Source organism: Anabrus simplex, chromosome 10, assembly GCF_040414725.1.
Source record: "Anabrus simplex isolate iqAnaSimp1 chromosome 10, ASM4041472v1, whole genome shotgun sequence".
NCBI classification, from domain to species: domain Eukaryota; kingdom Metazoa; phylum Arthropoda; class Insecta; order Orthoptera; family Tettigoniidae; genus Anabrus; species Anabrus simplex.
Genome location: NC_090274.1, coordinates 3,152,248 through 3,170,177, shown reverse-complemented (window position 1 = coordinate 3,170,177; position 17,930 = coordinate 3,152,248). Strand labels below are relative to the sequence as shown.

General features: G+C 39.5%; 1 protein-coding gene across 2 annotated transcripts in view; it reads right to left on the bottom strand.

Moving 5' to 3' along the window:
* Positions 1 to 17,930, bottom strand: part of TppII (Tripeptidyl-peptidase II) — a 220,050-nt gene that overhangs the window by 119,914 nt on the left and 82,206 nt on the right. For both annotated transcript variants that reach the window (XM_068229478.1, XM_067154735.2), the window contains exons 16-17: positions 15,283 to 15,636; positions 3,634 to 3,712 (exon numbers count right to left, since the gene is read on the bottom strand). In XM_068229478.1, coding sequence (XP_068085579.1) covers positions 3,634 to 3,712; positions 15,283 to 15,636 — 433 coding nt within the window. The remainder of the gene's footprint in view (positions 1 to 3,633; positions 3,713 to 15,282; positions 15,637 to 17,930) is intronic.

The following is a 17,930-nucleotide window of genomic DNA, read 5'->3' as shown; positions in this document are numbered from 1 at the left end:
CTTCAAGGTCTTCATAGTTGTAGTTTTGTTCACCTAGTTTTAAGTAGCCATAATATTCCACACAAAGGTTTTGCAGAATAACTGTTTCATAAGCAGAGTCAGGTCAGAATATATTCTGCTATCATATGCGACAGTAGACGGTACTACCCGCGACTGTCTGGCCGATACCAAACCAGGCAAACTAAGGGAAAAACAACAGCTGCGAGCAGAGGAGTTTTCCCTTAGAAGGTTGGATAAGATGAGATCTTTGTGTGGGAAATAACAAATAAATTCATCAGCTGCTGCCTTGCAATGAGGCATGGGACTGCCAAAGGCTAAGGGAGACCAACCTAAAGAAAATCATCTAGTACGTTAGGCCGAGCAAGTCAGTACAGGAGTACAATGCAGTTGCTTTCAAAATGAAAACGAGCCTAGGAAAGAAACATATTCTGAATTTCGACAATACTTCAAGTACTCTTGGCACTAATGATGTGCAGTCGCTTAAGTGCGGCCAGTATCCAGTAATCGGGAGATAGTGGGTTAGAGCCCCACTGTCGGCAGCCCTGAAGATGGTTTTCCATGGTTTCCCATTTTCACACCAGGCAAATGCCGGGAATGTACCTTAATTAAGGCCACAGCCGCTTCCTTCCACTTCCTAGGCCTTTCCTATCCCATCGTCGCCATAAGACCTATCTGTGTCGGTGCGACGTAAAGCAAAAAAAAAAAAAATTGAACTAATGATGACGTCATATCCGATGCTCATTCAAGATGCACGAGAAGAACCGATCATAGAAACAAGCTTTGGATTGGAACCTTAAGCATTATGACTCTAACAGGAAAATACAACAAAATCACAGATTTAATGAACCGTACACACATTCACATCCTAGGGCTAAGTGAAACCGAAACATAAGAATGTTAAGAGGATGGAGTGGTAATCCTGCAGTGGCGAGGAATGAAGTTGGTTTTATTCTGCATAAAGACATTGATAGTGTAACAGACACATAGGTCAAGTGGAGAAAAGGTGCATGATGTAAAAGTTATACCTAGTGAGAGCCTTGATAGTGACCATAGACTCCTCATTGCACACCTAAGAGTCACCAAACCTATTATTAAAGTAAACAAGAAGAAAAAACTACAAATTAAAGACTGGAAATTGAAGGATCTGGAGAAAAAACTACAAATTAAAGACTGGAAATTGAAGGATCTGGAAGTCAAACAGCAGTTTCAAGAGGAAATCAGAGCTAAAATACCAATAACAGACACAAAGAAAGGTAATGAAGAATGGAATGATTTTAAGGCAAGTCTGGTTGGTAGTGCAGATAAAATATGTGGAAGAACAAGCAGAAGAGTGAGAGAGGAAAGAACATCTTGGTGGAATGATAAAGTGAAAGAAGCCATAATGAAAAGGAATAAAGCCAAAAAGTTCTTGATGTGGCTAAGTCTGACAAAAGAATCAACAGCGACCGAATAGACAACAATAAATTGGAAGAGATGGCGAAAGAATATAGAAACAAGAAGTTGGAAGTCAAGAGAATTGTAAGAGAAGAAAAACTAAACAACTAAACTGGAAGAAGGCAGTAAAGAGAATATGAAAATGATATATGGAATAGTAAAAAGTAAAAGATCAGATAAAGAAGCAATTACAGCTCTGGAGACAGCAGATGGGAATATAGTTCACAATATGAAAGATATCAGGGATACAATGGGACAGTATTTTGACAAGCTCCAAAATGGTCCTAAAGAGATCTCTGTGGAGGATGTAGGACAAAATAATAGAGGAAGATATCCCAATTACATGGACAGAAGAAGAGCAAGGTCTCCATAGGATGAGAAGTGGTAAGTCAGCGGGAGCTGATGAAGTTACAGCTGACATGATTAAAGCTGCTGGTCCACCAGGTATACGGTGGCTGTATAGAGTTCTCAGAACAATATGGAAGGATAACAAAATACCTGAAGATTGGACAAAAGGGATGATAGTTCCTATCTTTAAGAAAGGGAGTGAAAATTACAGAGGCATTACGCTCTTATCACATGACCTTAAAATTATGGAGAAGATCATTGAAGCCACAGTAAGGGATATACTAGAGCCTATCTTAGAAGAGGAACAACATGGCTTTAGGGCTGGAAGAAGCATAACAGATCTTTGAGGATGTTGGCAGAGAAACACTGGGAAAGAGGAAAAGACCTAATTATTGTGTTTATGGATCGTGAAAAGGTGTTAGATCAACTATTTGGAAAAGTCTTAGAAAACTTGGTGTACCGTAGTACCTTATTAGGAAGATCCAAATGCTATATACTAATTGTAAAAGCTGTGTCAGAATTGGAGATGGTCACTCTGAATGGTTCAATACAAGCAATGGAGTACAACAGGGAAGTGCCTTATCACCTCTTCTATTCTTAGCAGTTATAGATACCATTTTAAAGGAACTAAAAGGAAAAGGTAATAAAGATCTTCAGGCTCTGGTGTTTGCAGGCGATGTGGCAATATGGGATGAAATGGAGGAGGGGGTGCAAAATAATCTGAACACATGGTGTAAGAAGTTTGACTATTATGGAATGAAATTGAACCCATCATTAACAGTAGTATTGAAAATCAGCAGACACAATACAGAATGCAAAATAAAAATACAGGACAACCAAGTTGAAGTAGTACACCAATTCAGTTATTTAGGAAACGTAATAGCTAGTATAACAAAGAAACTAACCAAAGGCTCTAACTTTTACAGTATCGTTAGACAGCTACTGTGGGATGAGTAGGTCCCACAAAGAACAAAAATGACCCTGTACAAGTCATATTTCATTCCCATCCTTACATATTCTCTGAAAACCTGCACACTAACATCAAAGGATTGTAGTAGGATTCAAGCCTGTCAAATGAAATTTCTTAGAACCGCCCTCCAAAAGACACAACTTGATCACGTGAAAAATGATGAGATTCGATCTAATGTAGGTCTAAATGAATCGATGGAGGAAAGACTTAGGTCATCTAGACTTAAATGGTTTGGGCATGTTAAACGAATGAATAGCACAAGGTTACCATGTGCTTATTTGGAGAAGAGAATAACAGGTAGAAGACAAGAAGAAGATGGATGGACCAACTGAGGGAAGACTTGAAGGGAAGAGGATGGAATTGGGAATCTGTCTTGGACAACGAATTCTTTTTGAATAGCAACTTTGAAGACTTGTTTTCAAACCCCCTACCTGGCTCACTGGAAGGGCAAACCGATGATGATGATGATGATGATCTGTTTCATAAACCAAACCAAAACCAAACCCCATGGCACTAAAGCCTATGAAAGGCCTTGGCCTACCAAGCGACCGCCGCTCAGCCCGAAGGTCTGCAGATTGCGAGGTGTCGTGTAGGTCAGCACGACGAATTTTCTCAGCACGCTACCTCTACACCATGTTTCATACACAATAAAAATTATATAAAGTCAAGCAGAGCATCTAAGGGGGAAAATGGGATTCAATAAATAAAATTGGAAAAACAAAGTTAAATGTAGCTTTCTCTGTTTTCTCTATGTAAGTCTCCAGAACCAGATGTTTTCACCAAAATGACTGAAATATCTACTTTTATCTCCAGACTGTCTCCTTACTGTCCTACTAATACAAAAGGAATGGCTCTACTTCTGCACTGAAGGTGCCACTTACCACTTTCTTGCCGATATCGTCCTTGGCGTACGTGATAGTGCCCGAGAGGAACTGACCCACCGTGGCTCCCTTACCAGTCCTGAAACACAACAAGAAACAATACCCTAGTTAAGTCACAGAAAACAAAACTTAGACTGGGCAATGAAGCTGGAAAAAGGAAGAACAGTTTGACGAGAATGTGATAGAAACCCATGCTTGGATGTTATAGAGAACGGTGATAATACAATGCAGTAAGTCCACTAAGTTCCTTGTTCCTACTTTCAGAACCAACACCCCCCCCCACACACACACACACAGAGGTAACTGAGCTCACTTTACAAAATACAGAAAGAAAATCTCTCTCCCAGTGAACAACATCTCTACTTCTCAACGTCTGTCTGCACGTATGTACACAAGAACCTCGTTTATAGAATTATGTGGGACCGGAACTGATCCGGATTATTGAAAATCCGGATAATCTGGAAAACTAAAAAACAAATACAGTACAAGTTTTATATTAACATAAGTTGTACAGTAATACCCATCTTCAATTGTACAAAAAATATAATAATACTTCTCTTACATTTACGACTCTGTCTTATGCAGTAAAATAATGTGTGTGAGCTTTTTCTGTTTTATATTTGTATAGCATTTGTGCGCAGCACGATCACGAAGACGTTTCCCCAACATCAGTTCTCCCGGTGTGTTTCACTCTGGGATTCTAAATAGGCCATCAGTTTGTCCAGCTGCATTTTTGCATCTCCATGCGTCATAGTTTCTTCTGATGGAGCGCCAGTTTCATCCTCGAATTCACCATCACTCTCGTCATTACCTGCCGAGGAACAAGAGACAATAATTTTTTCATCTGTCATTATGCCGTAGCCCAAATTACAGTAATTTTTCAACCAGTCATTTACGTCGTTCACATCTACATCCGAGCATCCGGGAATGCGTGCATATGTGTCAAGGAACTCGGAAGAGTCCACGGTTTCCAACACTCGAGTCCAGGCGAATGTCGGGATGGTACCTTTGATAGATGGCGCCCAAATTACTTCCAATTGCTGTCGTTCGCAGAAAACGCAATCAAGAAGAATTGACCACATAAAAGAAATACAATGGAACCTCGATACTCCGTTTTTGGAGGGACCACAGTAAAAAAACGTACAATACGGGAAAACGGAAGATCTGGGAATGAATGAACCATCAAACATTGTGGCTAAACATCACCAAAATTAAATATGTATACTTATAATCTCAAACGCCCCTAAACCAAACCAAACTAAAGCCCAAATGGGCCTTCCGCCTACCAAGCGACCGTCCTCGGTCCGAAGGCCTGCAAATTACGAGGTGACGCAAGGTCAGTGTTACGAATCCTCTCCGACGTTATTCCTGGCTCTCTAGACCGGGGTCGGTATATCACCATTAAATAGCTCCTCAATTAAAGGTAATCGTAGAATGACTGAACCTGGAACCAGTCCTTGTATCCAGGTAAAAATGCCTGATCTGGCCAGTAATCGAACCCGGGCCCTCCAGGTGAGAGGCAGGCAAGTTAGACCGTGGGGCTGGCTTCAACCGTTAATTACCGGTACGTGACTTAAAAATCTCGAAACTTTACACTCAGTTTAGCGGGGAAACTTCGTCAGTTTCCTCTGAAAACTTCTTTCAGTTCAGCAACTTTGATCAGCCAAGCTCTTCGAAAAATCTAATACCCGTAACACCAAGCCAAACAACAATCGACCACAAGTAGTTTTTCATTCTCTAAATCTAATAAAATACAGCACATTCCATATAAAAGCATCCAGCATGATGGCAAAATCTTTTTTTTTTTAAATCTTCCATTGTAATTGGGTCACCGGTATGCTGTTCCTAGTCAGTTTATGGAAATCCTGTACCCAGTAAATTAGGCCTACATCGACTTTTAAAAGGTTATGTTGAACTCGAGAATATGGTTCGAAAGTATCAATCCTCAAGTTCTCGAATGCATTATATTTAGTTTTGCCCGTCAGTAAACACAATCAAATTGGAAAGAGAAAAAATATCGTTCACACTTCCGAAATTGCGATTATTCGCGATCTTGAGCTCAGCTGGAAAGCGTGCTCGCTGTACAAGTCGGTACGAGTGCGAAATGATACAAAGTTTTTAAACGTAACGTGCACAAATAAAACGACTGCGGCTTTTATAAAGTTTTAACACAAAAACATGAAATTCCCCATCTTATATTAGGATGAAAACAGTAATAAGCAATCCCAAAACCTCCCATGGCTTTATGTATGTAAGGTGCAACATCTGTTCTGGTCTCGATAACATCATCGTATACGATAATATTAAAATACTAAATTTGTGTTACTTAAGAAGAGCAGTTTCGATTGCTGTCTGAAAGCCCAGTGACTATACAGTGCACTGAGGGAAATGTCGAAAACCTGTTCGGCGATACACTCGAAAAAAGTAAAAAAATAAACATCTAACCCTGGACATAATGTAGATGTTTTGAAAATACAAACATTTGACGAAACTCGTTCAGTCTTCAAATATAGCTGTCGAAATGTGCTCTATCTTCTTACAATTGTTGTGAACACACTCTGCTTCATGATTTCCGAGGATTCTCTAAACAATACTACCCGAATGCGATGCTAAGATGATCCCTTATGCAAGTTCACCGCCGATCGCTTTACCAGTAGGCCTACAGTACTATTTCAAATTACCGCAATGACAGGACGTTAACACCAAGATCCGTAAGTATGCCGTAGCTGTCCTTTCGTAAGATACAGTTTCTTGAAAAACGCGTGATCGAGGATTTAGCGTTGATGGGACTGAAATTTCTGGACAGTTGATCCGGGAAATCGTTTCTTCGAGGAACGGATAATGCGGGATTTTTACAACATGATTTAATTAGGATGATCGCGGGACCACATAATTTGAACGAATAATACGGGAAAATGTAGTTTCCGGGAACGTATAATCGAGGTTCTACTGTACTGTACAAGTAAAAATAAATTTTTATTATTTTCGATCTGGATAAAACGGAGATCCGGATTAATGAGGGTCGGATGAACGAGGTTCTTGTGTACATTAAAACCTTTCTGCAACAGGATCGCAAGGCACTGGGAATAATTTATACTAAAGACAGTTTCTGCTTAATGAAGGTGTACTAGAAAATAGTGTATATTCTCTATTTGCACCAGACACTGGAAAACACGTCAAACATCATCAGCATACATACCCTATTTCTCCGAATCCAAGACGACCCCCACTTTTTCCTTCAAAAAAATTGAATCAGGCTTACAAAGAGCTCTGTAAAATCATATGAATGCGTTTCTTGTTCAGCACTCGTTTTTAGACTATCTTTGTCTTCACGCCAACGCTGAACATTGGGTTTAGTTATACCCTATTTTTTGCAGCTGCACAATTATTCTTTATTTCTGCGGGCTTAATAACTATCAACTTAAAATTGGCATCATAATATCGACATGAACCCGTTGAAAATTTCCTGCAATACCTGTTCCACGTATCTTTACAATAAGACGATCCATCACGAAAATATTCCTGCTGGGTATAAAACTTAATTTTGCTAAGCGTCAGGTATAGTAGACATGTCAGAAGTCTGCCACAGAGCAGCCGTGGCCTTTCTAAGAATTCAAAGGCTCGCTTGTTTTGATGCCATTCTGCAGATTAGAGAAACGTTTCTGTAGAGGCTAACAGAATGTCACTCTCTCTTCACTATTTCCAGACATCCAGTGACGTTACACAGAGGCACACGACTAGCGATGTTTTCTGTGTGCACAAGCAGTGGGTGAAAAGAAGCAGCGTGGTTACCATGGGAGGTACCAGTGGTGTTTATTACTGTCAGCTCGCAAATGCAACTTGACCCTTGATTTTTCATACAAGATTCTGAGAAAAAAGACGTCTTGGTTTCGGAGAAATACGGTAAGTTTTCTTACCAGTATAATCAAACAGAGTTGGTTGCAGTGGTCTTACTCTTGACTGCCTGACTTTCTACTTCAGCCTCAGAAATTCAATGAACAAATCTGAATAATTCCAGTGTAGGACGAATTCCTGTAGTTCCTTTAAAACTTGGCAAGTCTGTACTCAAACACTTCTTTCTTCCCATAGTGAGAACTACTCAGCTACAGCTGGTGAATTCCAGAGATGATAGCTATTTGTAGAGCTATGTACCACACACACGATAGGACCTGCTTTCCTCTATCTCACTCTACATGTCTAGACCATCTAAAATATATAGGATGGTTAAAATATTGCCAAAGGATCCACTAAGAGGATTTAAGGGCATATTTTGGCTTGGTTGTTTCCCCTCTTTCATTACAGACTTCCAATTTTACCTATGTTAGTTCAACAACTTTTAGCAGTGACAAACAGTGTATTATAAGCTTCAGATTTAGTTGCAGTTTTAATTTTAGATACAGGAAAGCAGCTGAAGATGCCTATAAAAGTTAGGCGAAACGTCCCACAATTAGACATTGTAATATTGTACATGTAATTAATAAAAATCTCATAAAATATTGAAAAGGTGGACTTTCAAGACACATTCTTTCATAAAAATACCCCAATGTCGGAAAAAATCGTATCTAGTGTTTCCATATCCCTGTTGGATCGGTAGTACATTTTATCGCTTAACACCCCTGCAGAAATGTATAAACGAATTTTTACTGTGAATTTTTAGCCTCCTTGGGTTTTTGAGACGAAGAAAAAAAAAATCTTGCATAGAAGACCCCCCAACGTAATTTGTCAGAGAAGAACAACAATTCGCTTTGAAGTGGGTACAAGCCTTACTGCAAGTGTGATAACATCACACAAATTTGCGAATACAGTACAAGTCCATTATAGCAATCTGGCAACACTGTAACCATATGTAGGGTAACTACCGCTGTCAGCGAAAAATGTACTGGCTATAACGGATTGTCGTTATATCAGATTTTTTAGAAATGTTGGCAAAACCCCCGTATACATTAAAATCAGAATGAAATGACAGTCAGCCTGTTCAAAGCTTGCATTTTGGTGGATATCCACTCTACAGCTTACTTGTTTGTTATTTTTCGAAATCTGATATTACGTGAAAGTGTATGTTTAATTTCATTCTGAAAAATTACAGTACCGTATTTCTCCGAATCTAAGATGCCCCCACCTTTTCCTTCAAAATTTTTTTATCAGTCTTAAATAGTGCTTTGTAAAATCATGTGAATGCCTTTCTTATTCAGTAAACATTTTAGACTATTTTTTGACGCCGAACATCGGCTTTAGCTATGGCGTATTATTTTTCGGCTGCACAATTATTCTCTATTTCAGCGGATTTAATAACCATTAAATATTGGCATCATAATATCGAAGAGAACCCGTTGAAAATTTGCCGGCAATACCTATTTCGCGCGTCTCTACAATACGACGATCCATCAGGAAAATATTCTTGCTTACTATAAAACTGTTACTTTCACTCAGCGTCAAATATAACTGGGTGCCGCTACACGCACGTCCCACTTGCCGGCTCCGGCCAACTTCAGCAGCTAGCGGTCGCGGACACTGATGATCAACAAGCGAGTTTATTGCGCCGCAGCATGGCAATTCTGCCCTTGCACTTTTTGTGCACATACCTCACAATTTCATCTGCGACTTCTTTAAAGCATTCAAGTTGCGGACCACTGAATGCATTTTTTTGTGCAGTACGCATTTTAAGCTACTTCTGTCTTCACGCTAACACCGAATATTGGCTTTAGTTAGGCCTATGCCGTATTTTCTTGCGCCTACACGATTATTCTACATTTCCGAGTGTTTAATAACCATTAACTTAAAATTGGCATCATAATATCGACGAGCACCCATTTGCCAGCAATACCTGTTCCCGCGTATCTTTACAGTACGACAATCCATCACGAAAATATTCCTGCTATATACAAGGGTCGAGTCATAAGCCATGGCAACTATTTTTTTCTCACAAACAGGAGATAACACGGAAAATCTACGATATGCATTTGGAAATATAGGGCATGTACTTATGCATAGTGCCTGAAGACAAATTCTGACTTCAGGAGATTCTCGTAGGAAAGTGACAGAACACAGGCCATTGGTAAACATTGTTTTATTATGGTATTGACAGCAAATACACAAGAGTACGTACATAGGACAGGTCTCCACTGGTTTCGTCTGTACGACCCATGCAATAAAAACACGTGCCGAAGTCATGCGGTACATCTGTGTTCCATAGTTAAGAAATGTCCACCTGGGTAGCGTACGTCTACTGCAGCTCTGATGACATCGCACAAATAGGTGAACAGATTGGTGTCCAACCTGCGCATTGCAAGCACACGTAAGACATGTATATATGTCTGTGTTTTGTAGTTAAGAATGTCCGCCAGCGTAATGGTTAGCATAATTAGCTGCCGTTCTCGGGAGCCTGAGCTCGACTCTCGGTACCATACTGCCACAGATTTACGAATGACAGGAAGGTTGATATGCGGTAAAAATGGTACATGCAACTCTCTTCCATTGGAGGCCCGTCTAAAATGAGCTGCACCACCTCGGGATTTGGAAACGAGTTTACTCTAGTTAAGCAATATTCACAGTTGTTGCTATTAATATAGCAGGTGAGATCATTAACAAAGTGATCATTTAGTATCTCGTAACTCAGGCCAATAGGGATACACTTTTTTGGAGAGAAGTAGGTTTAAAACATGATAAAAACAATCCAGTCATAACGATTGTTTTACTCGCCAACATACCTCAATAATAATAATAATAATAATAATAATAATAATAATAATAATAATAATAATAATAATAATAATAATAATAATAATAATAATAATGATAACAACAACAACAACAACAACAACAACAACAACAACAATAATAATAATAATAATAATAATAATAATAATAATAATAATAATAATAATAATAATAATTGTACGTCCCCACTTAACGATTTTCGGAGACTCCAAACAAAACATACTATGCGTTATAAAAAGGTGGAGACAACGATCGTACAAAATTAAACATTATGATCATAAAACACATTATCATCACACTTGTATATATCCATAAATGCGGCAAACTTTACTGTTATACATTTTAAATCTTCCTGTCGTGGAACTTCTGGTACTATGCGGGCAGTCTCTCTCATCTCATTTACAGCAGTTTAGGTAAATCCTGATGTGATAAATGTGGAGAACAAGCATGAAATATACTTAAAAATAACGGTTTGACATTCAACAGCAGCAGTTATCCTAAGACCGCTTTGAGCCACTATGCATTACACTCGGAAGTACAACTTGTTATCAGCTGGTTGTCTGGCACGCTTTTTACAGCACGGCTTTATTCAGAAGGAGTGGCTTCTGCTACACATACACCAACTGGGAATATCAGAGACCATCTCCACATCTCCAGAAACAACTGGGAATAAATTCTCACTGTTTGGACTCTACAGTCGGGAACGAAACTATCTTTAAAATTAAAAAAAAGAGACGAATGCTCTCGATGCATGGCCGAAGAGATGGCAGTGAGGATGATGTCATTTGGAATGACGACATTAGGTTTACTCAGGTTTACTGTGTGGTAGGCCTACTGCTCAACTGACAGAGACAAATGACTGGCCATTAAGTTCTTTTGTATCAATATTGCATAATATGATAATAAGATACCTTTATCCCTTTACTCTACGGGGTCGAGTATGAAGTGAGATGAATCTTTGTAGCAAGTTTTTACGACTGTATGCCCTTCCTGACGTCAACCTCCTCTTCCTCCTCATCATCAGTTTACCCTTCCAGTGAGCCAGGTAGGGGGTTTGAAAACAAGTCTTCAAAGTTGCTGTTCAAAAAGAATTCGTTGTCCAAGACAGATTCCCAATTCCATCCTCTTCCCTTCAAGTCTTCCCTCAGTTGGTCCATCCATCTTCTTCTTGTCTTCTACCTGTTATTCTCTTCTCCAAATAAGCACATGGTAACCTTGTGCTATTCATTCGTTTAACATGCCCAAACCATTTAAGTCTAGATGACCTAAGTCTTTCCTCCATCGATTCATTTAGACCTACATTAGATCGAATCTCATCATTTTTCACGTGATCAAGTTGTGTCTTTTGGAGGGCGGTTCTAAGAAATTTCATTTGACAGGCTTGAATCCTACTACAATCCTTTGATGTTAGTGTGCAGGTTTTCAGAGAATATGTAAGGATGGGAATGAAATATGACTTGTACAGGGTCATTTTTGTTCTTTGTGGGACCTACTCATCCCATAGTAGCTGTCTAACGATACTGTAAAAGTTAGAGCCTTTGGTTAGTTTCTTTGTTATTACTAGCTATTACGTTTCCTAAATAACTGAATTGGTGTACTACTTCAACTTGGTTGTCCTGTATTTTTATGTTGCATTCTGTATTGTGTCTGCTGATTTTCAATACTACTGTTAATGATGGGTTCAATTTCATTCCATAATAGTCAAACTTCTTACACCATGTGTTCAGATTATTTTGCACCCCCTCCTCCATTTCATCCCATATTGCCACATCGCCTGCAAACACCAGAGCCTGAAGATCTTTATTACCTTTTCCTTTTAGTTCCTTTAAAATGGTATCTATAACTGCTAAGAATAGAAGAGGTGATAAGGCACTTCCCTGTTGTACTCCATTGCTTGTATTGAACCATTCAGAGTGACCATCTCCAATTCTGACACAGCTTTTACAATTAGTATATAGCATTTGGATCTTCCTAATAAGGTACTACGGTACACCAAGTTTTCTAAGACTTTTCCAAATAGTTGATCTAACACCTTTTCACGATCCATAAACACAATAATTAGGTCTTTTCCTCTTTCCCAGTGTTTCTCTGCCAACATCCTCAAAGATCTGTTATGCTTCTTCCAGCCCTAAAGCCATGTTGTTCCTCTTCTAAGATAGGCTCTAGTATATCCCTTACTGTGGCTTCAATGATCTTCTCCATAATTTTAAGGTCATGTGATAAGAGCGTAATGCCTCTGTAATTTTCACTCCCTTTCTTAAAGATAGGAACTATCATCCCTTTTGTCCAATCTTCAGGTATTTTGTTATCCTTCCATATTGTTCTGAGAACTCTATACAGCCACCGTATACCTGGTGGACCAGCAGCTTTAATCATGTCAGCTGTAACTTCATCAGCTCCCGCTGACTTACCACTTCTCATCCTATGGAGACCTTGCTCTTCTTCTGTCCATGTAATTGGGATATCTTCCTCTATTATTTTGTCCTACATCCTCCACAGAGATCTCTTTAGGACCATTTAGGAGCTTGTCAAAATACTGTCCCATTGTATCCCTGATATCTTTCATATTGTGAACTCTATTCCCATCTGCTGTCTCCAGAGCTGTAATTGCTTCTTTATCTGATCTTTTACTTTTTACTATTCCATATATCATTTTCATATTCCCTTTACTGTCTTCTTCCAGTTTAGTTGTAAATTCTGCCCAACTTTTCTCTTTTTCTTCTCTTACAATTCTCTTGATTTCCAACTTCTTGTTTCTATATTCTTTCGCCATCTCTTCCAATTTATTGTTGTCTATTCGGTCGCTGTTGATTCTTCTGTCAGACTTAGCCACATCAAGAACTTTTTGGCTTTATTCCTTTTCATTATGGCTTCTTTCACTTTATCATTCCACCAAGATGTTCCTTCCTCTCTCACTCTTCTGCTTGTTCTTCCACATATTTTATCTGCACTACCAACCAGACTTGCCTTAAAATCATTCCATTCTTCATTACCTTTCTTTGTGTCTGTTATTGGTATTTTAGCTCTGCTTTCCTCTTGAAACTGCTGTTTGACTTCCAGATCCTTCAATTTCCAGTCTTTAATTTGTAGTTTTTTCTCCAGATCCTTCAATTTCCAGTCTTTAATTTGTAGTTTTTTCTTCTTGTTTACTTTAATAATAGGTTTGGTGACTCTTAGGTGTGCAATGAGGAGTCTATGGTCACTATCAAGGCTCTCACTAGGTATAACTTTTACATCATGCACCTTTTCTCCACTTGACCTATGTGTGATGATAAGGTCTATCACTGATCTATACTGACCACCCCAGCTGTATCTCGTTATCTTGTGGCTATCCCGTTTCTGAAGCCACGAGTTCTGCACCAGAAGTTGGTTTCGTGTCCATAGATCAAGCAGAAGTTCACCCTCCTCATTTTATTACCAAATCCATAGGGACCAATAATTCCTTCATAACCTGACCTATCAGTTCCTACCTGGGCAATAAAATCCCCAATTATCATTATGTTCTCTTCATCAATGATGTCCTCTAGTTTTTCTAGGAAGCTTGCTTTTTGGTCATCGTTACAACGCTGCCGGGGAGCATAACTTTGGATTACAGTTTGGATTTCTCCATTTAGGCATATTTTAGCTTTCATTAATCTCTCACTGATGAATGAGATGTCTGTTACACTATCAATGTCTTTATGCAGAATAAAACCAACTTCATTCCTCGCCACTGCAGGATTACCACTCCATCCTCTTAACATTCTTATGTTTCGGTTTCACTTAGCCCTAGGATGTGAATGTGTGTACGGTTCATTAAATCTGTGATTTTGTTGTATTTTCCTGTTAGAGTCATAATGCTTAAGGTTCCAATCCAAAGCTTGTTTCTATGATCGGTTCTTCTCGTGCATCTTGAATGAGCATCGGACATGACGTCATTAGTTCCAAGAGTACCTGACGTATTGCCGACATTCAAATATGTTTCTTTCCAAGGCTCGTTTTGAAAGCAACTGCACTGTACTCCTGTACTGACTTGCTAGGCCTAACGTACTAGAGGATTTTCTTTAGGGAGGGCTCCCTTAGCCTTTGGCAGTCCCCTGCCCCACTTCACAGCATTAGGTGATGAATTTCTGTGTTATTACCCACACCTTCTAAGGGAAAACTCCTCTGCTCGCAGCTGTTGGTCCACCCTTGGTTTGCCTGGTTTGGTATCGGCCGCCAGACCATCAGCCAGACAGTCGCAGGTAGTACAGTCTAGTGTCGCACACGGTAAGAGAATATATTCTAACCTGGCAACAATGACGTCAACCTAATCAGAGGAATTAATGAGATGAAACGAATGATGTCATATGAGTAACTAAAACCGACTATATTTACTATATATGTACGCCTACAAGTCGTGTTCACCATTTAATGTTTTTTTACATTTAGAAATACTGCCTTCCAACAAAAATAGCCAGCATAACTCAAATACATTCATAAGTTTGTTAAGGAATAGTGAAGAAAGTTTACATGTGCATAGCCTGGAAGCCATGTGTTCACTGCACAAAATTTAAGGTTCCCTTACTTTTTCTTTTTGGCTGTAAAAAAAAAAAGAGGGAGAGAGAGAGGGGGGGGGGGGCTCTAATACGCGAGTAAATACGGTAATCTTTAGATTAAGGAAAGTTTCCTCTATTGAAAGACGTAAAGAAAACAAAAATGAATGTTGAATTTCTAATAACTTTCCAAGCCCAGGTGCCCTTAAGGTGAAGTACAACTGAGCAAGCATTCCCTAAGAAAGATCTTGAGATTAAACACGTGTTCATTCTCAAGTCCAAAACACTCAGTCTACTATTCCATCCAACCACAAAATCTTTCCCTAGCTAACTCCAGGGAACCTATCACCTTCCATTTACATGATATGCCTTGTTCTTCCTTTCATTTTCCACCTTGACAAAACAGCAATACACTCACTTGTCCGATGCCAGGGGTGCGATGTAGAAAGGCAGGATGTGGCCGGGTGGCAGAGTCGCACCCACCATCTTCTTGCCTTGCGTCGTGGCCTGAGTTTGACTGGCGTAGATGTCGAGTGATATCGTGGCCGGCAACTTCTGCGACAGCAGAAGTGTCAGGTCGGTCATCTTGTCCAGCAGCTCCTTGCGCTCGTGACGCACGTGCATGCGGATCACGTAGTCTCCCTTCTCCAGTTTCACCTGGTACTTTCCTGGGTAAGCATCTCCGGTGGCTAACAGCTGACGGTTACAGTCGAACAGCATCCACAGCTGCGACTCAAACTCCGATTCGTACAACAGGTCACTCAGCAGGGGACTGAAAAATACATCAATGACATACATGAATTAATATAACACTACAGGAATTTGCATTAACACTAAATACATCTGTACAAGAACAACTGCCATTGCTGTTTATAATGCCTTTGGACGAAACTGCAAGGGCGAAAAAGTAAAAATAGGTGAACAGGCAGCTGAAGGTGATGTTTGCAGTATATATACAGGAGAAGACAAGACGAGACAAGAGAAGAGAGAAGAGAAGAGCTAAATTGATGGAGGATGCGATATTAGATATAAGACATCAGTTAAATATAAGGCATGTTTAAGCAAGTTCCATTTTTATATAGAAAAAATAGTAATGCAATTTTATTAAACTTTTCTTTTTTACATGTAAGCCTGTACCTTAAAGTAATTCTCAACGTAAATTCCTAGCATATTAAGTCACTTTTCATATCCTAAATTCCATCCGCATGCACGTCATTTTCCTGGCACTGACTTTCTAAATGGTTTTTCAAGTGCAGGAACAAGTGGTTGTCACTAGACACTAGGTCACGACTATGTGGAGGACGATCAAATTGTCCCCAACGAAATGAAGTGATGAGGTCTCAGGTTCGATTAGCCGTGTGAGACCGCACAATGTCATGAAGCAAAAGAATCCCCCTTGTGAGCATGCCACGCAGTTTATTTTGGACTCCACGTCAGAGTTTACGTAAGGTCTCGCATTAAGCCCTGGCATCTATTGTGTCACCCCAGGGCAAAAAATCCACAAACAACACACCTTGCCTATCCCAAAACGCAGTGCAGTAATGACAAGACGGTCACCCACTAAGCTTCACGCATGGCCTTCTTTGAATCCTCTAACCTATTTTCTTCCCATTCATTGCTCATAGTGTGTTATGCATACACTTCACTAATTTGCTGATGAATTTTACCAGATTTCACGTCTTTTGCATTTAGAAAACAAACCACAGCACGTATCTCACACTTGGCAGGACTGTTAATTGTCACAGACATTTTCAATATACACAGACAAACGTAAATATTGGCAAATGCTTTTGTAATGGCATTTGTGACAGATGAACATACGGAGTGCACATGCTCTGAACCAAAGAGGATAGAATAGAGATGAATTTCGGTACCAAGCCACTTGGCGCTAGTAGTTTCAGTCCGAAATTTGAGATAGCGCCACAGTGCGCATTGTGTGCAATACCTTACTGTTATTATCAACAGATAGCGTAGAGAAGTAACGTCTGGCACAGGAATGCACATCCAGTTATGCTTACAGTTCCCCCCCTTCTGTCGATTATAATGCAGTTCTACTACTTCCATGCCCAATACATTGTAATTCATATATTTTTATTTTCACGTACTTGCTATGTTGCAAATAATGATCTGATACTCCTAGTTCGTATGGCATACTACAGTATGTTATTGAGAACATAACCTCACACCTCAAAGCAGCTTTAACTTCAAATGAATGATCAACACATTAACACAAAGCTGATATTATAGCAAATACGCAATCCCTTCAAAAGCAAGACAGCAGAGCACACCATTTGCAAGAGAATGGGGAATCACATCAATATCCAAGTACCACATGAAAATAAAAATAATAGAGACAGGAAATATATAGAAATACATTATTATAGAATCATTCAGCTTCCAACCTATGAGGTGTGCTCAAACAAGAAATACAGGATTTCAGGAGGACTGGCAAAGATATATTTCTAATAAACAAGCACAAGGAACAAAGCTATACAGCACAAGCACATGGGCACTTGGAATTCAAGCAACACAAATACTGTAGCATCATGGGAACTATCGCTTAAAATCGATATACAGTAAGTTCGAACAAGGTTAATCGATTCGGTAAAGTCGAATTCAATGCAATCCAGCAATATAATATCCATAATACTTGACATGATACGATTAATTCTTTGTCAGAAGGGCCCACTGACTGAGGTTAGACTAGAAAACTGCCTTTAATTCTTAAAATCCCTCATTTCATGCCTACTTGCGTGCCATCTACAGAACCTGTCTACACCTATCTACACATTGTGAATGACCTCCAGCACCATCTAAAATTTCGGACGGGAACTACCTGAAGCTCGCTACAGATTGGACCATAAACCCCATTAAAATTTCACCAGGGTGCTCTGAACGACAACCGAAGCGCTGCATTGGCCATGTTTAAAAACGGTACTTACTTAAAAAACATGCTTCGTAAAAGCAGCCCTTTCCATGAGACTTTACAAACTGGAACTGGCCTAATGACTGAGTCAAAAGTCCTACAACAAGCAATGCATGTCATGAAATCTAAAGCTGAAACTC